The sequence below is a fragment of the Diadema antillarum genome, unplaced genomic scaffold (assembly GCF_040938485.1).
Source record: "Diadema antillarum isolate AM-2024a unplaced genomic scaffold, OU_Dant_1.0 seq00000028_RagTag, whole genome shotgun sequence".
NCBI classification, from domain to species: domain Eukaryota; kingdom Metazoa; phylum Echinodermata; class Echinoidea; order Diadematoida; family Diadematidae; genus Diadema; species Diadema antillarum.
Window position 1 is genome coordinate 998,106 of NW_027271144.1, and position 27,493 is coordinate 1,025,598.

General features: G+C 38.0%; 1 protein-coding gene across 1 annotated transcript in view; it reads left to right on the forward strand.

Moving 5' to 3' along the window:
• LOC139725231 (uncharacterized) overlaps positions 1–27,493 on the forward strand; it is a 52,656-nt gene that overhangs the window by 23,215 nt on the left and 1,948 nt on the right. The window contains exons 8-17 of the mRNA XM_071636321.1: positions 17,536–17,734; positions 18,676–18,740; positions 19,848–19,961; positions 21,479–21,609; positions 21,870–22,016; positions 22,293–22,701; positions 23,333–23,535; positions 24,347–24,511; positions 25,537–25,646; positions 26,250–26,512. Of these exons, the coding sequence (XP_071492422.1) occupies positions 17,536–17,734; positions 18,676–18,740; positions 19,848–19,961; positions 21,479–21,609; positions 21,870–22,016; positions 22,293–22,701; positions 23,333–23,535; positions 24,347–24,511; positions 25,537–25,646; positions 26,250–26,512 (1,806 nt within the window). The remainder of the gene's footprint in view (positions 1–17,535; positions 17,735–18,675; positions 18,741–19,847; positions 19,962–21,478; positions 21,610–21,869; positions 22,017–22,292; positions 22,702–23,332; positions 23,536–24,346; positions 24,512–25,536; positions 25,647–26,249; positions 26,513–27,493) is intronic.

The window sequence follows — 27,493 nt, forward strand, 5'->3', positions numbered from 1 at the left end:
TTTTCAAGTCCACAGTTTGTTGGTATAAATCGTTGTCTATAAGGCCGTCACTATATCTTGAATAGAATTGTAAGATTTAATAAGCAAAAAATGACAAGAGTTCCATGTTTTGTAAGCTGAAATACACAAATTTTCGGCTCGCTCGCTGCGCTCGCTCGCCAAAATTTATCAAACAAAAAGAAAAAAGAAGAAGATAAGAACAAAACGTGACGATGACGCGGACAAAATGACAATGTCTATAGTGTTCACACATGTCATTTTATATTTAGCAGGAAAAATGTTGCACGGAGTAGCGGCTGCAATTTCATTCGTTCTGAAGCGATCGCCAATTGGATCAAAAGAGGACGCCAACGTTATCGAACATTCGGGGGGGGGGGCGCAAAAAAATAAATCAAAAAAGATAAGAACAAAACGTTGTGATGACGCGGAAATATACAAATTTCGGCTCACTCACTCGTACTAATTTAGAGTATTATAAGTCCTCAGTTTGTTGGTATAAATAGTTATCTATGAGGTCGTCACTATATCTTGATTAGAATTTTAGTATTTAATAAGCAAAAAATGACAAGAATTCCATGTTTTGTAAGCTGAAATACAAAAATTTTCGGCTCGCTCGCTACGCTCGCTCGCCAAAATTACGCTCGCTCGCCAAAATTTATCCAAAAAAAAAAAAGAGAGATAAGAACAAAACGTGATGATGACGTGGAAATATACAAATTTCGGCTCACTCGCGCGTACTAATTTAGAGTATTTTTTAAAGTCCTCAGTTTGTTGGTATAAATCGTTATCTATAAGGCCGTCACTATATCTTCATTAGAATTGTAAGATTTGATAAGCAGATGACAAGAATTCCATGTTTTGTAAGCTGAAATACAACAATTTTCGGCTCGCTCGCTGCGCTCGCTCGCCAAAATTTATCAAAATCTATTACATGTAAATCACCCTCAAAAGACCCCTTTTAAGTGCTTGAAAAAGCATATCATGTGGACTTTGTTTACAGTCCCTATACCGGGATGGGGTTGGGGTTGAACACTTTCAGAAATTAGGGGCGCAATTTTCGCGCTTGCCCCGGGCGCCGTTTTCCCTAGATACGCCACTGGGTGTAATCAAAGTGTGATATAACTTACCAAGAATTTCAGAGGGTACGATTGCGCGTATACTATTGATTGCACCTATTGGTCTGGAGACTTTACAGCATACTTCATTGACATGATATCTCCATGTTAACTGATCATCAATAATAACTCCAAGAAATTTGGTAGAACGTACAACTGGAATTTTAAAATCAGCAATCTTGACATCAAAATTATCATGCATGATGTTTTGTCTACATTTAATTTCAATTTATTGGCTATGAACCACTGACTAACTTTTTTTAGTTCACAATTTAAGATTGCACTGATACTTTGTATATCTTTACGTGAAATGAAAAAAAAACTATTATCGTCTGCATATGAGATCAACTCAAAATATTTGCTAGCATGCTGTAAGTCATTTATATAAAGAATAAAAAGTAATGGACCTAAAACCAACCCCGGAGGTACACCAATATCTACAGTCACACGGGGAGAAGAAAAACCATTATATGTTACATATTGCACACGATTTGAAAGATAACTCTTAAACCAATTGAAGGCTGTACCTCTTATACCATAAAACTGCAGTTTACTCAACAATATAGTGTGGTCAATGTAATCAAAAGCCTTCGACAAATAAAAAAAAGTCCTACTAACAGATTTTTATTCTCAATAGAAGTTATAATTTTGTCAATAAAGTCTAATAATGCCATATAAGTGGAGTATTTTTGTCGAAATCCAAATTGTTCGTTGAATAATATATCATTTTGGGAAAGGTAAGACATAAGACGAGTATGAACAAGTTTCTCAAATATTTTGGACAACACAGAGAGAATTGAAATTGGTCTATAATTTGAAAAAATACTCTTCTCTCCTTTTTTATATATTGGTATAACTTTAGCTACTTTTAATGTATCTGGAAATACACACTTTTCTATAGAAAAATTAAATATATGACACAATTGTGTTACAAAATGATATATTGACCTCTTTACAACCGAAAATCGATGTCATCAAACCAGGACTCTTATTAGTTTTCAATTCCCGCACAATCTTAGCTATTTCGTCTATATGGATAGGCTTCAAGAAAAAAGAGTGCGGAAATGATAAATGTGGCAAGAATTGCATAGAATTTGTGTCCCGTTATTGTGTTTGAGATCAAAATATTGCACTTTATCATTGGTTTTACTCGGAATATCATTAACATGCCATGTTCTTCTGATGTTGTTTCGTACGTTAAAAAAACGACTAAGGTAATAATGCTGCTTTTTCACGACGTATTGCACTAGATACTATATTTCTATATTGCGTATAAACACATTTTCTATAATCAGTAGAGTTCTTTATATACTTTCGATATAAAATATCTTTTTTCTTAGTAAACCATGGATTGATATAAGTTTTTTTTACATCGTACTTCTTTTAGAGAAAAACATAGATTATATGCGGTTGTCACTTTGTCAATAAACCTCTGAAATCTATCATCAACATCATTGCTCCTATAAACATCATTCCAATCGAAAGACCCAAGTTATCTTTGAAATTTACCAATACTTTCATCATTTATAAATCTCTTGTAAAATTTAGATTGACAACAATTATACTTTTCAAACCTGACAACTGTAAACTACACTTAAGTGATCACTAACATCATTTTCCAAAACTCCGGATTTCAATACATTAATAATATTATTTGTGACGATGTTATCAATAAGAGTTGTAGAATTTTTTGTTATCCTAGTTGGATTTAGGATAAGTGGTGTAAAAGAGAATGATGTTACTAAATCAATAAAACTATCTACATGTGGATTAGAAATCGTTGCTAAAAGATCAATAATAAAATCCCCAATAAGAAAAAAAAATCTCTAGATATTGCACTGAGTGATTTTTTCTAAAACAGACAAATACTTATTCATATAGTTTGACCGGGAGGCCTGTATATAATGGCAGAATTGCACTGTGTGATTTGGAGTAAATTTCAATGAAAATTCATTCTATGAAAGAATAAAAAACATCTAAATCATTTCTTGATCAAACAACCAACACCTCCTCCACGCTTACTTGTCCTCCCACATCCAGCGAAAACATACCCTGGCATATTGATTGATTCATGTGTAGAAAGCCAGGTTTCTGTCAAAGCTATAAATGAATTTGTCAACATACAGTGTAATTATATCGTAATCTGCACGATCATGGAAAATTAGAACCAGAAATGGATGCAAGACAAGTATGTGTACCATTATTCTGTTTGATTTTCATGTTACTCAATATTCTAATTTTCCGCGATGTAGTGCGATGTCTGAATTCATTCGGGGTTTGATGATATCAATTTTGCCGGTGTGACGATATTTTTTGATAGCCCTTGGCTTGTGCAACTTATAGGAAAATGTTAGCATACTGTCTGAGGTCATTTCATTATATTGCTGTATTTTCTTGCAGCCTCACATATTCCGTGGAAAACGAGGCGGGCAACGCAGGCGGAATGCGCGTGTCTGCAGTTGGTATGAAATAACCAGAATTACATGTACTTGGTAGTTTAATGTTCTGCATATGGTGAAGACTCTGATATCATTTCGAAAAAAAAAATAGAAATCACGATCATGCCAGATTTTATTGAGAGTTGAGATTTTATTGAAAGTTTGTTTCTGCGTGGACAATTTGTTGGTAAGAAGCAACCAGAATTATACTCATTAGTTTGTTATATGTTGAAGGCGCTGATATAATTTTGGGAAAAAAAACTGATTAAGATTACGTCAGATTTTATTGGACTTTGTTTCTGCATTTATCCAGGCACACATTGACAAAGAAACCAAATAGGCTAAGACATGCGAGATGCAGTTAATACTAAGTCCTTTTCGTAATCAAACATTTATTTTCATACAAATATCAGCGTACAACAAAAGAAAATAGATGCGCGATGAGTCACGTGTAAGTAAAAGTAAACAGACCAGAATAATAAAACAACATTGCTTGGATGTGACCTTTAACAAGATTTAGAAAAAGAAAGGAATAACAGGACAGTATAGTACTATACGACGGGGCTTGATACCCTTATCTGTACTTTCATATTTTGACTGTTTGCCATTTGAATGAAGCCACTCAATTCAACTATAGTACTGCTTATGCCAGTACTTTTAAAGCTACCAGCGTCATTGATTTTTCTAGTATACCTACGACATATCCGGCTGTGTGTGTACTTCTGTTTACACTATAGTGCGGACAAAACAATGACTGTACTTGTTGACTTACTGTAAGGGATTTGTGTCATACGGCTTATACATAAATTACTGGCAGCTAACCTTTCAGTCCGTAAACTTTATACGGCTGTAAGGGATTTGGACTTACTGTAAGGGATTTGTGTCATACGGCTTATACATAAATTACTGGCAGCTAACCTTTCAGTCCGTAAACTTTATCAAGTTGTTTTCCGCTTAGGCTTATTTTGTCAATTTCACGTATCAAAATTTGTTTTAATATGTAACAAGTTTTACTTACAGTATCTGCGAGTTGCATTATCAGGTGGTAGAGAAAACCTTTTCATGCCACCGAATTGAAAATGCAAGGAAACTGGCTTTGTGCTGAATATAGGCCTATGATTAGTGCTGAACAAGGGATATCACAAATGAAAATCAGTTGCCTTATCCCGTGCTTAAAAGAGGAAATTTTCATTGTCTTTTTTGTAATGACTAAATTCATTAATTTCGGCCCCTCCTCGCAAGATGACTGTGCTGAAGCAGATCAATTGGCCCTGGACTTTGAAGCAAGATGCACAGCCCTCAGAGTGAACAGCAGCGCAGAGCGCCAAGCTGATTTTGCCGTAGATGGAAGATTTACTTTTGTGCCGCCAATAGAAACATCTTCCTGGATTGATTCGGTGAGACGATATCCGTCAAAGAGTCTTTAATCTTAATATCCGTTTACAAATAATAGCTTTTGGTAATTATGAAATTATTAAATGATCATCATCTTTGTACTACAATGTTGCAAATGTTATTCATTAAGTGGAATAAGAGAATTATACGTATTACGTAATCATGCAGGGGCAGATCCAGGAATTTTGTAAGGGGGGGGGAGGGAGCGGTTTATATTTCTTGCGTCACTCCCGGCTTCTGAGTTCCATCAGCTGACAACTCAAAACAAAAGTATACAGGTCATTGTGCGATTTCATGCATGATTTTATTTAAAAGAAAAAAGAACAGACACAACACAGAATGAAATAAAAAAATTAATGAAATTAAAGAGGACGCGTACCAGTTGCGCCCCACCCCCATCAGCTATTGTTATGTCAATTACTTAGTTCAATTCTCTGTCTGTCTATTTCTCTACTTGAGTTTATTATGCTAGTAAATTTTAAAATGACGTAAGCAACAATAGCTATCACTTTCTTTCCACCTGCGCCCACCCTTCTTTCTCTCTTCCCGTTTGACCGTGATCCTTGCCTCTACCTGCCACTGTATCTCACTCTCTCTCTTCACTCATTACTTCTGTCACCAGTTAGAGTGATCATGTGACAGGAATAGAGTTGTTGTGGACCGATGCACATCACTCGAGATCGACACCCAAAATTCATAGAAACCGTGAGTCATACAGCCCACAAGCAATAAATGTGCAAAGTGAACAAGACCCATGACCACGACGTGAAGTAAATTAGGACAGCGGGCTGTACGGTCCCCCAGCTTGATACTAGTCCTAGGCAAACAAGCTTATCCGTGAGCTTGACTGTGACGAAAGAATAACAATGATAATAACAATGGTTACAGCTTGTTATTCCGAAGGTTTGTTATTCCGAAGGTTCTTTTGTTCGATGGTTCGTTATTCCGAAGGTTCGTTTCATATTCCGAAGGTTCGTTAATCCGAAAATGTGATGAGGTTTGTTATTCCGAAGGTTCTGTAAGGGGTATACGATCAACATTATGGCTTCAATTGACTGTAAAGGGCGTGCTTAGAGCAGAGTGCGTGATTGGTAGGGCCCACTATACCTCTCTGCTTGCTGTTAAAGCAGAAATTTATAGAGAATCTAGAAATATGACAAGTTTGATATCTACGAAAAGCTAAGAAGCTATAGTAAGTTAACAAAACTGGATATCTTTTAGACGATGTAACTTTACCCCCAAACTGTTTTTGAGATTGAAAAAACAGCCAATTTCCATGACCACGTAGCTCCGTTCGCTACAAGAAACATCGGATTTGAGTGACGTCACCAAATGTGTATGAGCTGATTTGCCTTACGGCTATATGAAACCTGCTCTGGCAAAACCCGAAACTTCTCGGCAAATGTGATTTCGTGCTACAGCCCGTAAAAGGTCAAAAAATGACCTCAGGGACCAAATTGACATTTTGGTATCACGTTTTAGGGGAAATTTTCTAGTTTCTGATGATATCAACATTTCGAAATACAACCTACAAAATGTGGAATTTTGAAGAGAAGAATGGGATGTCAATCTCAAAAGTTGGCCAAAATCTTACGTCTAAAGACCAAATCGCCTTCGCTTACGGCGAAAATGACTGTTCTTTTGGCGATCGTGTCTTAGATATTCTGCGTTGAACCCTGACACATTTGGTACCTACAGAAAGCTCTACCTCTACATATTCAAAATATGGTCATGGTATGATGTCATGCTACTCACTTTTATTCATAAATTCGTCTGAAACATGCGTAGGTTTATGCAAATCGTCTCACAGACGTGTAAACAGCCTTGTTACCAAGACACGTGATCGAAATACGTGTTCACGATTGGTCAACTGCGCCGAGGACCCCCTTGTTTACAAGCAACCTACGTGTTATACTATGGGGATCGCTGCAGCAGCGGTGCATGCTTGCATGCAACACGTGTATCGTGACTGCTGCTCAGCACGGAAATGTTGCAGTTTCCCGCTTTGTTAGACGGTTTTTTAGCAAGTTGAGGTAGAAATCAGAATCTAAACCAAGACACAAGTGAAAAAGAAAATCACCTCATCATGCCGTTTCGAAGAAGAATCAAGCTGAAATCACGGCATCAAGGAATACCTCTTCACTGCTGATTCTGCCGCTACTAATGTGCGAACACCTGATCACGGCGATCGCGAATCTTGAGCTGATTACGGTAGGTTTTGTGCTTTTCAAACGTCGTATTTCCGTAAATTTATGGGTGTAAAAATGATTTCCAATCAATTACAGCTCTTTGACTGAGTTATCATCCTTCATGAGTATGTAAGATTACCTCAGCTATACGCAATTCCCCCACAATGATCGATTTGTTGTGTTAATAATAACAGCAAATTGTGGCTGTACGAAGGAACAGCTGATCACGGCGATCGTGAATCTTGAGCTGACGATAGGTTTTGTGTTTTTAAAACTTTGTTTTTCCGTAAAGTTATCGGTGTTAAAAATGATTCCAATGAACACAAACAAACAAACAATTTCAAGACGTGAATATATAGTTTTGGCGGACGATTTATTCTAGATTGACGACAAATTACACACCAATTTCCTGAGAAGTGCACACAGATACGTAAATCCTACTGGGTTGCACACACATTTGGTGACGTACACAGATTTGGCACTTTTCGTAGCCGCATCGAACTTTTTCCAGTGCTCAAATTTGGTAAAAATAAGAATTCTTATATTCAAAGCAGAGACAACTTTATTGCATGATTTATGTCAGAAATTAATCAAAATAACATTAAATGATGGGAAACAGTCAATTTATATGATATTATTTCCTATAAATTTCAACTTTAAGACTGATGGAAGAATATGAATGTAGTGAAAAAATGAACAAAGACAGATAACATTTAAGGTGGGTACCTCCCTCGTATGCCTTTTCTCTCAGTCTCTCTGTCTCCTAGCCCGCCTCACCGCTGAAATTGACACACCCATACTATTTTGAAATCAACGCCGCTGTGAACTCTGTAAACATGGTGTGCTCATACATGTTGAAGGCATTTTCATTGCCACAGTAGTGCCTGCTGCTGCCCAAAAAGTTCGTTCGCACAAACATCAAAACACAAACACAAACAGACACACGTACGTACACAGGCACACGTATACACACAGACAAACTAACCACTACCACTATACAACCACCACACATGCACAGTTTCCACATATCATTGTATTGTTATACTCCAAACACACAGCACACACACATACACAGCTATGCGCAAATGCATACACAAGTCACGTAATACGCACCTACAAATCATACACAGCACATACCCCCCCTCCCCCACACACACACACATACGCATAAATTACCAGTCATACCCACCCCACCCAAGCATAACATCGGAGCAACCATCCCAACCACACAATGATAGTGCATGGCCGACGACGATTTGTGCAGACGTTTCATTCTGCCAGCACGAATTGTCGCAATCGAGGTCAAAAAATGGGAACTGCACAAGCAGCATAAATTGTCGCCAGGCGACAATTTGTGCCGTAACAATGGGCCATATTTAGTTACTATCTTGCTGGTGGTCCTTTTTTTTTTCTTTTTTTTTTTTTTGCTAGTAACAAGCTCGTGGGCGGTATGATTCTTTGCCTGTATGACTCGTAGACTTTTTTTTCTTCTTTTTTAAACCTGTCGACCTTTGTGAGCTGTATGGGTCGTTGATGTCGAGTTCTGTAGATTTCTCCATTGTGGACACAGAGCTTGAAATGTGTTTCGATATCAACAAGCAAGAAAGAAGGAAATTTCTTAACGGCAGTACCTTCAATTTGCGTCAAAATCTAGGTTTATTTCACCCTTGGGATGAGCATTGAATTCGGCGGTATCAGCTTGAACGAGAGCGCGTACTTCCTCTTCAACATATCCACCTTGTCCGCCACAACGCAGACGACTGAACACATAGAGTATGTGACGATATATCTAAAGGTTAGATATTGAACCTCAGGCAGGCACGAGCAGAACATCTATTTCTGGTATTTTTTTCTTATCTTTTTTATTCAAGATAAATAAGATGATAGTAAAACGAAGAATCCCTTTTGGGCAATGACATTACGTTCCGTTTTGGTACTACCTAATAATGGTACAGTGTACAAAGAAAATGAGTGTCGGAAATATCTACGAGTCTACACTAATTTCAAAAGAATCAATGTTTTGAGGGGTATCTTTGTGAATTTTGCACCTTATGGAACCAAACTCAATTTTTATTGAATGAGGACTCTGTTTTGTTTCGCTTTTCACTGGAATTTCATTACTTTGTAGAGTTTACTGTATCGAAATACTAAAATGAATTAAAAAAAAAATGTCAAAAAGTCTGTGGGATGGACATCTACAGAAAATATAAAGAGAATTCAACTTATTTTCATTTTCCTGCCACATTGAGAGAACACTTCTTTTTTTGTTGTTAGAATGGGTAGGGAAGGGGGGAGGGGGTAATATTAACCTTGTCATATGTCAGTTATGTATTATATGAACAACGCATGCGCAGCCGAATGGAGTAGACGCGCCATCTTTGAACTCCGTCCTCTCCTCAAGAAACAATACTATTTTCAATGCCTGGAGGTAACTATTGACGCTGCAAAAGGGGTAAAATTACATTTTCGCACCTGTAGAACAATTTGTTACTGCTTTTTGCTTCTTTCTCAATGAGGAAAACCTATGACTTAAGGCGCAAAACCATGCCTGGTCAATCTCAGCGTTCTCAGCGTTACAAGTAGAAGGAATTTGAACTTTCCATTAAGAAATGAAGTTTTTGCTTTAATACTTCTCATTATGTCTATTTATCATTTCTCTTCTGTGACATCACCAACTGGTATAGTCTTGTTTAGCCTTCTTTCATGACGGTCACGGATTTAACCTATACAATAATAAACAATAATTTCATTCATAACATTCAAACGTACTATATGCGATTTTCCTCAAGCTTTAATAGTTTGTAATGCTCCAATACCTTTCGATTGAATATACATGCATAATATTATAGTCGAGGTAAATTTTCCTTTAATCGTTAATCTTGACGATGTACCATTACTGTTCACTGCATCCCTCTAAATTTCAAACATATCAGGATCTAAACAGTGCAGCTGGCACAAAACTTCAAAGACCAATTCCAGTCGACCCCGAGTTAACCGATTCTGTGATTGTCAAAGTTCTTTATGCGCCCGACGCTCCTCCGAGTGATTCGAACCCGTATAGAAGCCCGGACTTCCTGGATTTTGACAGTGTTCTCCTCGGTTTGCGAACGTAAGTGGCGTCCATTCCATTTTCTCTTGATGATAGTTAGTAAGTGTGAATTTATATTGTGCAGGGTCTATAGGAAGATATACTCCACTGCCCATAACAATAAATTGCAGAATGACAAACAGATAATAAAATTGTAGTAGACAAATAACATGAATTAACTCTTAACCCAAAGTCTTACAGTACATTAAGGATTATTATAGAGTTTAAAGTAACTGATAATGATATAACTCAATCTAATTCACAAAAACAAAATATCTGTGAGGTAGGCCGAGGTGTTTGCAACATGGCTATCTATTATCTACTATCTCCTGACCAGGACTTCTTATTTTGTATTGATTTCACGTTCTCAACACTTGTTTTTCAAACGGATACCATAATTTGGACCTGAAATAGATGATAATTATCATAGTGAGCTGAATACAGTCTATCCAAGGGGAACGCAAGTTTTTGGTTTGTTTTATTTTCATCTTTATCATCATCCGTTATCATCTTTTTGAAGGCATAAGAACAGGTGGAAACAAATTTATTCTTGTAGAACTCAAAGAACGTTTGTGCCGTCACCCTTTGATTGACGTCACATTGTCCTTTGATTGAAGTCACATTGTCCTGAAATTGACGCAAGATGGCTGAACGATTATGGAATGGTAAATTTCGTCCAAGTGTCGCTCCCAACATGGTTAAAGACAGTCGGAGCCGAAGCACGATGCTTATGCAAAGCCACATTATGACACCTGAACCACGTACACTAGAAAACCACACGAAGATTGGAATCTTTAATGTCTAAATCAACCATTTCAGATCTTTGGATTACTTTTTGGCTTCCCAAAGATTTTGCCCCGCTCACCAAGTTGCTGCCGGAGCCTGAGAAAATCTATCGCGGTCAATCAATGGCTTTATTAAGATGGCCTCGTGAATGACAAAAAAAAAAGTTTGTACGAGGATGGTCGAGTTTGAAGCTTTCCTTTATCGTGGGTCCAGCTTTGCTCAGTTTCGGGACAGTGTGACGCCTGCATTTAGTGTCTGTCTCTTAAAATCCGGGTTATCATTGATATCCGTACTCAAATAGGTGATTGGCTAAGAATTTTTGTTTATATTTACTTCATTTGGTGTGTGTACGTGTGAGCGTGTTGCAGTTTTTATCCGGACTGCGCCTTAGAAGTGGAACCTTCCGTGGAAGCATTAACGTTTACAAACAACAACACGTGTCTGTTGGCGGCGTCAAACTTTCAAACAGCTTTAGAGAATGCCGTGGTGAAGGGAGAGAGTTGCGAATCGCAGAGACTTGAAGGAGTCTACCAGGATGAATACGGAGCTTGCTTCTGTGAGTGTACATAATCATAACATCGTGTATAGATGCCTTCTCACCCATAACCTCAACGGGTGCTGTTCGTTATTCCGAAGGTTCGTTATTCCGAAGGTTTGTTTTTCCCAAGGTACGTTGATCCGAAACAAGCAAATTCCCTGTACCTAGAGGTTCGTTTATCCGAAAATGAAAAAGGGTTCGTTGATCCGAACATTTGTGGCGTTATTCCGAAGGTTCGTTATTCCGAAGGTTCGTTGATCCGAAAATAAAATAGGGTTCGCTACTCCGAAGGCCCGTTAATCCGAAAATGACCTCGGGTTCGTTAATCCGAAAATGAAATATGGTTCGTTATTCCGAAGGTTCGTTAATCCGAAAATGAAATAAGGGTCGCTATTTCGAAAGTTCGTTATCCCGAAGGTTCGCTGACCCAAAAATAAAATAGGGTCCCTTATTCCGAAGGTTCGTTAATCCTTATATACGGTAAGGTTCGTCATTCCGAAGGTTCGTTGATCCGAAAATGAAATAAGGCTCGGTAATCCGAAAATGAAAGGAGGTTCGTAATTCCGAAAATGAAATAAACTCACTGTAATGACAAAATACGTTGCGTAATCAAAAATCTGCTTGAATATCACGCAATGAAAATTCGATATTGTCTCTGAGGAGGATGATACACGTGTATATCTTCAGGTAAAGCTCGTCGTGTTGCATGAAGAAGTGGCGTAGATCAAAAATCTTGATTTTAATTCAGTCTGAACTATTATTTACCTGAGCGATTTGGATTTAGAGCGTAGTACTGTGTGATTTTTTTCTATAGCCTATTTTCAGACGCCCTCATATTTTTAATGATAATAACAGTAACGACGTCATATTGCAAGTTTGAAATTAAGTGCTTCATTATGCCCCACCTTCCTCATACTTTATACGTCGTTATCTTCGACATGCAGCGGCTCCGTGTAGTAATAATGATCTCACATCGTCCACCTTGTTTTTCAGGACTAGGTATCATATCTATTATGTGTGATAACGACCAATATAATCGCCAACATCTATACGTGTATGTTTGTTTGTTTGTTTGTTGTTTTTTGATTAATTGAACCATATTCAATGACGGGGCGTGTTTTGCTTTTGAAAGGGGCTTGCAGCTAGTCCCCTTTTTGTCTCGCCCACCGGAGGTGAAGGCGAGACTAAGGGATCCAAATGGCGTCCGTCCGTCGTCCGACGTCCGTCCGTCCGTCGTCCGTCGTCCGTCCGTCGTCCGTCCGTCTTCCGTCACATATGTTAAAGTTTACCTGCAAGACTCTCTTATGATGCATAACTTGGCAACTGTTACAGCAATGGCAGCCACACTTGGGTGATAGAAGCACTAGGGGTATCTTCATGTTATGGTGTTGTCGGAGGTCATGTGATGATGTCCAAGGTCATTTGAGGTCATATATTAAAGAGTATGTGCAAGACTCTCTTTTCTATGTTAAAGTTTACCTGCAAGACTCTCTTTTGACTAATAACTTCACATAAGTTGCTTGGATAACAACCTAACTTGTGTCATAGATGCACTGGGGGTACCTTCATGTTATGGTGCCGTTGGAGGTCACAGGATAAGGTCAAAGGTCATTTGAGGTCATACGTTAAAGTTTACTTGCAAGACTCTCTTATCACACGTAACTCGACACGTGTTGCTACAATGGCAATCAAACTTGGGTGATGGATGCACTGGGGGTACCTTCATGTTATGGTGCCGTAAGAGGTCACATGATAAGGTCAAAGGTCATTTGAGGTCATACGTTAAAGTTTACTTGCAAGACTCTCTTATCACACGTAACTCAGCATATGTTGCTACAATGGCAAACAAACTTTGGTGATGGTAGATGTCTCTTGGGAAGTTGAAGGTAACCACAAGGTCAAAGGTTACAGACGGGGTCAACGAACTTTTAGGGCCCAATGTTAAGTTTTTAGGGCGCATTTCGTTTATGGCTCATAACTTTTGATCCCTTTGTCCGTTTGTGACCAAACTTGGATGGAAGATGTCCCTTGGGGAGGTGAAGGTCGTCACAAGGTCGAAGGTCACAGACAGGGATCAACAAACTTTTAGGGCCCAATGTTATGTTTTTAGGGCGCATTTTGATTGTGGCTCATAACTTTTGATCCCTATGTCCGTTTGTGACCACTTGGACGGTAGATGTCCCTTGGGGAGTTAAAGGTCATCACAAGGTCAAAGGTCACAGAAAGGGGTCAACAAATTTTTAGGGCCCAATGTTAAGTTTTTATGGCGCGTTTCGATTATGGCTCATTATTTTTGATCCCTTTGTCCGATTGTGACCAAACTTGGATGGTAAATGTCCCTTAGGGTGTTGAAGGTCACCACAAGGTCAAAGGTCATAAGCAGGTCAATTAACTTCTGGGAGTTATGAAAAATATTAATTCCTTGTACGCGAATGGGCGAGACAGAATTCGGCGGTTGCCTTGTTATTTTGTGTCTGTGTGTATGAGTGTGGGGGTGTCTATCGATCCTCTGGGGAATTGAAACAGCATATAGTAATTTAGTTGGTTTATAAAATTTCGAGGAAATAGATATTAGATCGATTTTTCTAAGGCCTCGGAAGTCTACTCTTGATTGTAAGCTGTGTGAATTTCAATATAAAATGTTGTATGGTTTAATACATAAAAAAGCTAAGTTATTTTCTTTTGGTTTTGTAGGAGATAACTAATGTACATTTTGTTAATCTGAGGTTGAGACTTATGAACATTTGTTTTTTTATTGTAGGAAAGTCAATCAGATTTGGAAATTGTGTAGTGAAGTTTTTGTTTTACCCCAGATGCAAAAGTTAGATTGGCAATCTGTTCATGTTGGTATTAAAACGCAGGATATTGGAAGAGGGCAACTCATAAACCATTTGATATTAATAATGAAATGGATGATATTTGTATTTTCGAAGGAAAAGAGCAGGCCCCCATTGATAAGAGAATTTAGAGAAAGAATGTTAGAAAGTCGAGAAGAAGAAAGGAAATTAGCAATGAAACGAGGTACGCTGGCCTTGCACAGCAGGAAATGGAATCAATTAATGACACGGTGATTCTTACTCCACATCTATTGCTACCTTTTTGTGCTTTTTGTTGTTGATTGTTTAGTGAACAGGTTTGGTGTTTGTGGGCGCGCCCGTGTGTGTGTGTGTGTGTGTGTGTGTGTGCAAATATGTGTGTGTATCTGTGCTGGAGTGAGGTATACCTGGAGTATGCCTATCTAGAGGGGGAAGTGTTGATGAGGTTATACGGGTGAGCGATGAAGGGGTAATGTTTTATAGGTATGGATTATGTACAGACATTGATCATGTCGATTTGTAAAGCTTTTGTATGTATGTGTGTACATAGGTATGCAGGCCTTTTGTTTGACCCCTTAACAATGTTTGATTTCATTATCTAATAATTACTGCTGTGACAAGTATACGGACGCAGTCAATGAGTATATTTTGTAATGTGTATTGTACATACATATTGGTTTTGCTGACCCATTAGGCATTATCAAAAATTGATCTTATAATTATTGCGGGGATGATTATATTTGTGAAGCAGTTACTGTGTATTGTATAGTAGAATAATCAGAAATTGACACAATGACAGTCCTAAGAATTATTTTATAATATTTTGATATACGTTTGAAATGTCATGCAGCAAGCAACACAACTAAATGTTGAATTGTAATTAACGATGGATGATGGAATCGAAATAAAATATTGTTTGAAACAAAAAATTAGTGTCTAATACAGAGATTTATTTCATACAGGCGAGGTATTCTAAAGGGATAGTATAGTTTTGGTTGAGATGGGAGATTCAAATTTGAACTTTTTGCAAGATAATTAGAAATCACCTGTGAATAATTTAAAAAGGATACAATTCCAAAATAAATTCCAAGTCTATTGTATTCAAATCGGTTTAATTGACCGAGATATCCAAAGACGAAGTAAAACATTGGGCTAAACAAAAGGTGGGTCCAACGTTTTATTAGGATCCCATTGTTTTGAATATCTCAGCCATTTCAAAACCAATTTACATCGAATAGACTTTGAATTCCTCGTATATAGAACTACGTGCTTTTTCATATCTCATAAGAAGTTTCTCATCTCACAGACAAAAAAGTTGGAATTCTGACGCCCCATCTCAGCCAATACTGCACCATCCCTTTGATTTTGAATGCCTTCCCTTTATTTTAAGATTGTGACCGTGGTCCCCCCCCCCCCCCCCAAAAAAAAAAAAAAAAAAGATCATTTGTTTAAAGAAAGTGAAATGCATGCAAACTGACAACTCGTTTTTGTTTTGTTTTGTTTTGTTTTTTATTCTAACAATGGGTACCGTAACTTGAATATCCAAACAGCATATCTAAATATGTGTCCAAAATCGGGTTTTACACCCCCCCAAAAAAAAAGATGCAGTTTCTTTTGGTAATACGTAATACAACTAGTGTCATTGCAAAGGCTATCATAATGGAGTGTAAAACCCAATTTACTTTACGTTAGGAGAGCTAGAAATGATACAAAGCACTGGCTTACATTTTGTCAGTTACCATAACGACATGAAGTCCATGCAAATACCATGTCACACACACAAAAAAGTGGAGAACTGCATTTAACTTCTCATTGAATTAATGCAAAAATAATGTCTTACCTATTGACTGATCGGTAGGACATTCCACTCTTCACAGTGAAGCTTATTAAAAGAGATGTTACATTTGAAATCTGCTTGTTTAGTATATTTGATCGTTGATCTTTTTAAAAGCCTTTATTTTTAAGTCCACGCATGTGTGATTTTTTTTCCCTGCTTGAGACATGTTAGAGTCGCAGAATATGGCAATTATTTGTATTACCCTGACAATGATGAAGAAGTGAAGGAGTGGGAGGGGCGAGCTTATCTTCCAGAAGATAAAATACCTCTACTTTCATCGTTAGTATACATGTACAAATGAAATTACAAATTACGACGGCATTCTATACGTCGCCGATAAAAGTTTGTATGGAATTGCGTGTGTTTGTGTGTGCCTGTTTACATGTGTTTGTTCGTATGTGTTTATGTGTCCAAAGAGAGTATGAGTATGCTGGCATCCCCTTTTCAAAGTGAACATGCCTCTCCTGAATTGTTATGATGATGATGAACTTTAGACTACCGATAACCGTGAGGCTATAAGGCGACGATAATGGGAGTGAGAGCGGATAAGTTGGGCATTTAAACAGTAATTTCAAGGTTCTATGTACTTGACCTCAATACACACACACATATGCGCACACGTATCAACGAACGCATAAGACAATAATTACAACACCATATTTTGTCACAACCAGAATTTTACTCTATTTTCGGAATTTGAAGAGCCTTATTTTTTTTTTCGGATTTACGAACCTTCATTTTTGGACTAACGAGCCTTGTTTCATTTTCGGATTAACGAACCTTCGGAATAGCGAACCTTATTCTATTTATTTTCGGATCAACGAACCTTCGGAATAGCAAGCCTTATTTCATATTCGGATTAACGAACCTTCGGAATAACGAACCCAATTTCATTTTCGGATCAACGAACCTTCGGAATAACAAGCCTTCTTTCATTTTCGGTTTAACGAACCTTCGGAATTACGAACCCTATTACATTTGCGAATTAACGAACCTTATTTCATTTTCGGTTTCACGAACCTTCTGAATAACGATCCTTATATCATTTTCGGTTTAACGAACCTTCGGAATAAGGAATCTTATTTCATTTTCGGATTAGCGAACCTTCGGAATAACGAACCTTCGAAATAACGGGCTGTAACCGACTCAACACACAAGATTGTAATCATACACTGCGCCGTTGGCAGGTGTAGATATGCCCAATTGTTTATTGAGTGATCGACTCTCATGTTTTGAACTCCGATCATATTTTGAGCCTTTTTTGTTTGTTGCTGTTGTAGTTTATTTATGCTGCTGTATGCTGCATTTCTTCTCTTTCTTTCAATCTCTCTAGCTGCTCCAAGCATTGTAGGCATACAGGTATCCGGCCACCAGACCGGGGACCCCGGAGACAAAGTTTTTCTATTTTGTGAGACTTCTGGTTCCCCTAGCCCCATCGTGTCATGGCATCCCCAGATGGGAATCTCTCAAGGTAGCCAGGGCGAACCTACCACGACACTCTCGTTTACTCTGCAGAATGGCACTGATACCACGTGAGTTTAAAGTCATGTCCCTCTTTTTAAGGGTATATGTGATCCATACACACTCAGCCAAAAAAAAAAAAATAGAAGAAAGTAAATACTTTTTTTTTTCAAATTCATCCTTCTCATAGATTATTTGGCTAATAATAATGTTTTTTATACCATGTTAAAGGAGATGTAATTGGCTATTAACCTAGAAGGTCAAAAAGGGAAACTTTAAGCGTGAGTAAACACATTCACTTTTCTCTTCCAAGGCACAAAAGTAAAAATTGCAAACAATGACAAGCTGTTATTCAAGCGAATGTATATGTGTTCTTCCAATAACAATAAGAACAAAAAAACTAATTTATCACAATAAGAAATGAAAATTAATTTGCCATCTCTACAATATCTCTGTAACCCGCAAAAGATAAAGAATAACAAACAATAATGGAAAAAAGTGTAGAATCTTCAGTCAAATTAATAGTTAAAACACAATGGAGAAGAAGCAATGGTAACAAAGATGGTAGAAATTTGAAATATTCCAAATTAAGAAAATTTTATTTTCTTTGTCTGTTAAATTCTGTTCATTTTATCACCTTTGTGGCGTATTCCGTCATTTTAAGTTTGAGTTGACAAAAAATTTAATGTCCCCGCCCCTTCAGTTTCCCCACTACGGTTTTGTTTGAGAATATAAAGAGAAACATGGGAACGGAAACATATTTCTGCTATTTCATTCATGTCTCTCATTGCGTTTAATTGGTCATTTGCTTTCATTGCTGTCTTGAGGGGCATTTGCAAACGAATTGCAACATGTCAACTTCTGCCATTTTTACTCTTCTGCCTTTTTGTCTGAAGAAACAAACGAATGTGTTCACTCATGCGTGAAATTTCCCTTTATATAAACCTACCAGGTTGATAGCCAATTAAATAACCTTTGATATGGTATCTTGTCATTTCTTCTTCTACTTCAGATTTACCTGCTCTGCAACAAACCTGGCTGGTATGGCTTCTGCGCAGGTGCATGTAACGGCGAGAGGTGAGAAATGTAAATTTGAAGAGAGCAGGAAAGTCTAATAAGTTTTACACAATCCTTTTACAAGATGCACTTTTCTGTCTCATGAAGGCTATACCCTGTGAACTGTAATAGTAATGGTAATGAAATGTCAAATATATGATTGCTTGGCAGTAAGGCTGTTGCATTTTCCAATTGCCCATTTGAATGATGTTATCATTTGTGCTCAAATCATTTTACATATTCTATTGTTGTTTTTCCCATGTTTGTATGTGTGTTTTTTTAATGATTTTATTCATTCATTGTGGTCCCACATCGTCGTCCAGACATTTTGTTTTCCTCACTAAATGAAATGAGTAAAACGGTTTGCTCGGTTTGAGTTCGGAATTACTCAGACAATGATCCAAAACTAAACTGAGAAGACGGCACTCTCTTGTTACCAAAAAGACGTTTTTACGGGATCTTTACAAATGCAAAGTAGCGACGTCTTGAAGGAAACGATTACAGTTATAACCTTATCAGTATTGAATTCTATTTTTTGTGTTGCTCAGGTTCAAGTTTCCAAGATTTCATTTCGCTCTTTGTTTCCTCTTCGGTCCTCTTGATAGAATATAGATGCAATGGTTTAGAAACTGATGTCATAAACTTTCGCGAGGAGGGAAAGAAAAAGACGGCACTTGAAATTGGGTGCTGGGAACACTGAGATTCCAATGAAATCTTGAATCTACAACTTGAACAATGGAACATATTTACACTTTGATTAATACTGTGAGTAACCGGAAACAAATTATACACATCTTCGCTTAATAATGGTCGAAACTGGGACAACACTTTGACAAATACATATCATAACTTAACAGCGTGAGGAACATTTTATCATTTCCTTATAGGTATAAACATTCCACTTACCCCCATTAAAGTGGTTACACACATAGATAATGATTTATTGCCCTTCAACTGTGGTCGCCAGTCAACGGACATGTCAATAAGTTTATAGTAGTCAGAAGTTACTCATTCACCATTGTGCATTTTACTTTATGATGAGCCTACTTGATATATCTATTGGCTTCTTCAACCATGGATTTGATGTGATAAATACCACATAATGCTACTACTGGTGATTGGTTACAGCTTCCTGCCTGCGTTCGGAAGTGAGTGGGGCATTTGGTACCTTGACCTTTGAATCTACCCCCATTGGCGAGACTGCGGACAGTGTCGAATCATGTCAAGATTACAGCAGAAATAGTAAGTTACAATGACACTTCATATTCAATAATGGTGTACCTTTTCGAGCGATGGTTTCATCCTTAAAATGGAATGAAAATTAAACGTATGAATTATGTGAACTGAGCGAATGCAGCAATTTTAGAAGACCTTATTAGCAAAAAATAACTAAATAAGTAAATAGGTAAATTAATGAAGGAATAAACAGTTACGAATCTTTAAAAGGTTTTGGTAATGGATCGCTGTGTGAAATGTATGTTGCATCACAGACAATACTCTGAGCCTTATGGACAAAGGTAATAATTATAGTGTCAAAAACAACAACAGCAGTGCATCATCCAACCAGTTGATCACACACACACAAAAAAAAGAAACAAGAAAGAAAAAAAGAAACGCGAAGACATTAGGACACAATCACTGTCAAAGAGGAGGGATAAGGGGCAAAGGAGCAAGGAAGAGGGGTCTTTAAACACGCCATCCAATTGCCAGGGCATGTGAAAGTACGGACGTTATTGCATGTACAATTTAGTATCATTATTCAGTGCTTCGTGTAGAAAGCAGCGCGAAGATTACAGACTGATTACGTGATCAGGCGCGAAGTAACACATCTGGCTGTGTAGCGAGAAAGGCGATTGTAGATACGCAATTCACGGTATAGTTGGTATAATGGGAAAGAAATTAAATACAGTAATAGCAACAGTAGACATGATTTTCATCTTAATTCAATGCGATGATGACATATTACAACAACGTTCACAGAAATTGGAAGCGTAGGCCCTACTTGAATCCAACCGTAATAAATGACAGCAATCCTGCTGGAACGAAACAGTGTCCTACAGTGTAAAGCACAATGTGAAACACAGTGTGAACACATTGTGAACACAGTGTAAAGTCTCTACACACTGTCAAATCCGAAATGTTTAACATTGTGAAAACATTGTGAATCATAAATTTACCTTGTGAAATGCAGCATTACTATCCCATGTGAACTCAGTGTTAAAAACCACAGCGCAGTGCGAAATCATCTTCACACTGCTGAATTCGATCGTTTTCATATAGACAATTAATTTGACTACATTGTGAACACACAGTGGGACACCGTGTTCTCTCCAGCATGGAAGGTCTACAACTATAATAGTGATGAATATGACGGTTTAGAAAGATATAAATAATAGATGCCACTGATTCTACATGTACAGTGCAAACCATAATATTTGTATTTACATTCTTATAGCCCTCTGTAACTCCTTGAACATTAAATCATCATTCTTTTTCCGAATGTTATGAATAGCTACGGTCTCATTTAGATTCTTTCAAATAAGTACTAGTAATGTCCCCTCAAATGGACGCCATTTCCTTGGCCATTGCATTTCAAGGTAAAACGTAGCATATAAACCATTAACGAGTTCATGGGTAAAACATCCAGGTTTTTAATTCACAATTTCCTTTTAATAGTTCCAATAATGTTCCAATAGATATTGTTATATACAGTGTGGGTTTGACCTCGTTCATTGGTTTTTTGTGACGTCTGTTTTCAGCTTATTTGCCACGCGCCAGACGACAGTGCATTGGCGATCTCCTCTCGCCAGCTATGTGGGGAAAACTGATGTTAAGCGACTGCTTCACCGACAACGATGACGTGAACGACGTTCTTCAAGACTTAGCGCTTGTGAGATTTAAATCGTGTAGTCGTGCTTTCAGTCTATGTGTCAAAAACCTAAGATCCTTCATTTTGCGGGTCTAATTACTGTTGAAATGTCATGGTGAAACATTCAAGCATGCGCTTGCTCATAACGTGTAGAGTACAGCGTGCAATGTGTAGCATGTAGCATGTTGCATGTATAATGAAGTGTGTAGCGCCTGCCAGAAGTATCATGAATCACGTGATGTCGAATATTGACTGGAGTTAAAATCTGTCTTCTCTCACAGGCTCCAGTTACTCCGGAGAACGTGACAGCGTATTCCCACGATTTGGCGGAAGCAACTGAAGGTGGCAACGAGATAGACGCCTCTGGGCTTGTCGCCATAGCAACTGCTCTCTCCAACATTGTAGCCATTCGAAACTCATCGTCGGAGGTATATATGGCAATGCCTACCCAAGGTCCATCATGGATATTATCTACAGTTTGTCAATTTTATTTCCATCTCTTGGTTACACTTTGTGAACCCGTTTACATCCTTTATATATCTGCAGTTTCGGAATAAAACTGCTATTTATAATCTAATCATTGTATTCTCCTGGCATTTCTTTTTTTGTTGTATCCCAACTACGAAAAATTAGGAAAAGCTGTTGACATGTTGACATAGGCCACACTCTTTTCTTTTTTTCTCCCGTCACCGCCAACATTTTAGGTGACCGCAAACGTAATACGAGTGGCGGACAATGTGCTCACTATCGACAACGTTGAGTTCGTGGATTCAGTTGAATTCGAAGCGCCAACTCAAATCCTGTACGCCTTGGAGGACCAGGTTACACTCTTTCAGACAGAGGGGCCAGGCAACAATCTCACCGTAATCGGAGAGAACTTGACGGTGGTGGCGCTCCAACTCCCCATGGAGTCGCTGATGCTGGGCCTGGGGTTTGCGGCGTTTTCGGCCGATGGCTCCAGAGGTGACCGTGCGTATCTCGAAGAAGTAGTTGAAAACGGGACTATGATTTACTTCGACACGGAGGATATCCCGAGACCTGAGATTGATGCCTCCATTTACCTCCCAGACGGCATATTGGACTTTCTTCCGCAAGGTAAATCTTCTCCTTATACTGTTTTGTCATCTTCAATGGAATAACGATTGGTTTTCAGTAATTTCTTAATTGTTATCGTTAGTTTTCGGAAGAAACTTATCTATTGCTCCTGTTTATGAAATGATGATTGTGTATCGATGATGATAAGCAATAAAACTCCCCTTTTTTCAGAATATGAAACAATCTCAAGAGAAACGCTATGGTCCTTATGTTTGGAGGATTTATTTGTGTCTTATTTATTTGTGATGTATTCTTGTGTTTAAGATTAGAGTTTGAAAAGGTCGACAGACGAGAATTGTTCGCTTTCTTTTGTGTCATTGGAAATCAAGCACATCCGTCTACATCATAGGAACAGATTATTAGACTTCCAGAATATAAGCGAATCATAGCTTCCACGAGTTAACGATCCCAATTCAGTCTTTGCGAAATGCATAAGTCTGTTTAACACACTTCCCTGAAACGAGTGTATGATATCGAGCCGTTGTGGTTCAACAAAGAATGCCCGATGATAAGACATCGTTACCAAATTGAATAGACTTACGTGAGTCACGTGCAGGCCAGGAGTCAACTGGCCTTCTTTACAAAGTAATGCTGTATTTCCAGAGTGCCAACCATCATTCTGTGTTCCAAACTAAATCTTCTCACCCATTCCTAGACAAAGACAATGTCCCCATCAGTTTCTTCGCTTTCAAGCAAAGTAAGTTGTTTCAGAGCGAAGATCAACAGTACGATATTGGTCCTGGGCGTCGCCTGACTGTTGGCACGAGTGTCATTTCGGCTACAGTTGAGGGTGTCATAATCAAGGGGCTACCAGCCGGCCAAGAAGTGGAAACCGTATTCTTGGAACGTAATGTGAGTAAAGTTAATCATGGAAGGCATTAGCAGTCATTCACAGAAACATATTTTCAGTAAGGTGTGTGCGCAGAATATAGAGTGTACTTCAGATCAAGTTGAAGAAGCATGGCCTGATGGCCTAGATAGTGCTGTACCTATTGTAATAAAATGTTGACGTTGGACGATGACACAGTCTTGTGTCATGACAATCAGGCTGAATTGGATACAGAAACAACAAACTTCGTTACGTATCCCGACACATTTATCCATCCAGCCGATACTTGTTTTCTCGGGGTAGTCAGTGGTAGTATACAGTACATTTTTAGTTGGAACAATGAGATACTAGTAGTGTACTAGAGATTTGATTTATTAATTATGTACGACGTAGACACTTAATTATATTTTCTGCTTTCACAGCAACCCAAATAAGTTTGGAAATACGTACACAAATGTGTGCACTTGATATTGTTTTAACATAATACATGAATATATAATTGTATGTATCATAGTCATTGTTCTTTATTCATTATTTTGTATGCAAAGTATTTCCCATGATGCTCCGCTAAGTAGAATATTACTGCTAGAAGTCCCTTTTTCGGAAACAACCAATCATACTCACTGGTGAAAGGATGCCGAGCTGTGGTGCATGGAATATGCAAAAATCGTCAGGAAAGAAATAGAAACAAATCAAGTCTGTGATCACTACCTACTACATTGTTAATTGCGATGCATTCCGATGGCAGAGGCGTCATTAAAGTAGTAATCTGCAGAGGGTTTGCTGGTCCAGATCTATTAAGTATTACTCTGTTCATATGACGGTGTAACGCAGGTCACACTGCAAGACGAACAGGTGGACAGTCGGACGTGTGTGTTTTGGGAGGAGACGAGTCTCGGAGGACGATGGTCATCCGAAGGGTGTCGAAGAGAGGATCTACCCGACGTTGACGGCATTCGTTGTCTCTGTGATCATCTCACCAGTTTCGCTGTGCTTCTGGTGAGAACGATTTTTTTTTTGAGGGGGGGGGGAGGGGGCATCTTACGCCGTTATTATGTGGCGATGTATCGATACGAATCTGAATTTCAATCAGGATGAATTTTGTCAGTACATGCCACTTAGATGAATCAAGTCAACCTAAAGTAGGTCATGACTGAAGCAATTTAATAGTCGGTGATTTCTGTCATTACTGTGTTTAGTGCTGATGTAGTTCTGGATGTTTTATTTTGTTGCACAAGATCACATGTTTGATACAATGATGTTTGCTCAATTACTTGATCATCTAAACATCATGAAAGTCTAGGTGGTGCCATGTCATTTCATTTATTAGTTCTGTGATGATAGTGCCGGTGATACACTACAATACAATACGATGCAATATAATACAATAATCGCATTTGATAATATATTGTTTTAGGTTTTTGGTGGTTTTTTTCACAGCGCTTTGCATTACACTGTCTAAGACGCAACAGCCATCCGAATAAATTCACGTCATACCTATTCAATTTTTCTTTGATTATTAATTGACTGATTGATTAATAATTAATAGTAAACGCTAATGTCGTAATGCTGTATTACAGAAGGAAAATGTCTATACAAGAGACATCCCAAACAATTCGCGTTGTAAAGAATCATGGTCATTATTGTCATTGTCAATGCCGTCATCATTATCATCCATCATTACTATTATAATCAACTATCCTTATTAGTGAATGTAGTCAGATTCAGCTCTTCCTTTTACCTGTGGTCATCCATACAGTAATGTTTTACAATGGTGAGAAAGTTTCCATGGAGCCTAATGATTGATAAGAATAGAGTCATCTTTAACTTGCTTGTATCTCGGTGTTATATATTTTGTATTATAATGTATTATGTTTCTATGTATTTATTCATCTTTCGCTTGATTGTTTGATTGATTGATTGATTGGTCCATCCATTTATTCATTTATCTATTTAACTATCTTGTATACATTTTTCTATCTATTTAACTATCTATCTATCTATCTATCTATTTTATCGTATAGGACATTTCTGGGGATATTGGGCACATTGTTCTCGACGTACTCGGCATCATCGGTTGCGCTATCTCTATCATATGTCTCGTCATCACAATCGTCACATATCTGAGCATGAAGTAGGTATTTGGGGACCCCTTTTCGATATTAGATACACAATAAATCTTTATTCTCTTCTTGCGTTTTTTTTTCTTTTGTCACCGTTTGCGACCTTGGTGTGGGTGATCAACCTTTTCGGTCTTAGATACACAATAAATCTTTATTCTTTCTTGTTCTTATCTCTCTTTTTTTGTCATCGTTTGATGTGGTAGACGAATGCAAGAATTAATGAACATAGAAAAGTGAAGGCAAATATACTTGAAAAAATCCTTTACCTCATATGTGAGCGCTATAAAGCATTAAGTGTGAGTTAACAAAATGTCACAGGTAATGAAGAGGCTAGTTATCTTTGGCTGGATTTGCTGTTCGATCGTTAGCAGATTAGCAGATACCGTTACAAAGTAAAGGGAGTTAAACACGTTTCATCTTGTTTTCGACATAAAAGTATCTATCACCAAGATCTTGTAAACTTATACGATGATCCTAGAAGACGTTTTCCCCAACGATTTTTTAAAAATATTTTGTCTTGGGGGTGGGTGGGGGATAGGGGGGTTACTTATTTCGGATTTGTAATATCGATCTCAATGCCATTTTGCACTCTATTCTTATATCTTACCTGCCAGGAAACTCCGCACCAAACAGCCTCAGCAGATTTTACTCAACCTCTGTCTCGCTCTACTCGGTCTCTACTTCGTCTTCGTCATCGGAATCGATCGACGATACCCTACGGCGGGTTGCGTGATCGTTGGCCTGCTCATCCACTACTTCCTCCTAGCTTCCATGTGCTGGATGGCGGTCGAGGCCGTCAGCATGTATCTCCAATTCGTTAAGGTTTTCAACGCCCACGTGTCGAAGTTTATGCTGAAGGCCTGTCTCTGTGCGTGGGGTAAGTTACGCAGTCCGTCTCCTACATGTATTCATTATACACTTTACAATCTAAAGCTAATTTTACACTCTAGTACAAGTCTTTAGTCAACAATCAATGTTTACAATTATGTGTTGCCATAGTCTGAAGTCAGTTGTTTTAAAGACCGAGCAATTGGAAACCAGCTCTGCTGCTCAGGGTGTTCCACCCCATGAAGTAGCAATCAAATCAAATCAAGTCAAATCAAATCAAATCAAATCAAATCACGTATATTGCAGCAAAGCTATCTCTTCTTTCGTTCTTCGGGAACGTTTTGCTCGTTTCTCTGAAAAGAGATTTATTACTGTCGCTTTGAACGGGGACTGCATCTTAAGAGGGGTGAAGTTATTCTCCCAATGATGCGAGCTAAGTATCATGTGGCACTCAATACTTTAGTTGCTTTGATTCTTGCAGAATATAACTGTAGGCCCGTTAATATAGCTAGTCTGGTATTGAAATACAAACGATATGTTTGTCTCATCGAATGATGTTCAGTGAAAATGGGGATCGGGACTCTTCTCCGTACTGGACGTGACTGTTCGAGAGTGGTCGCGAACCGAAATTACGCATAATCTAATATGCCTCTATTAAAGGCATCTTCTTTTGGATTACGTTTTTCAAGAAAGAAAATAAATCATCACAATAAACTCTTCAAAATCTTGATATAGAAGGAGATCTGCTCGCAGTTTGGAATAACTGAAAACTGAACGCATCTATAATACTTTTTAAAAATTAATATCGGATGAACCCCTTGATGACGCCTTGCAGATTATTGAGTTAATGAATATGATCATTAGTTATATGCACTTGTTTTTGTACGAAAATTCCTCACTGAACGTCTACTAGACTATTATTATTAACATGAATATTCCTCTGTAAGCAGTAGTACAATTATGAAATTTCAATTTGATATGAAGATATCAACAACAATGCAGTTATGGTTGACCTTGTGAGAGGACCATG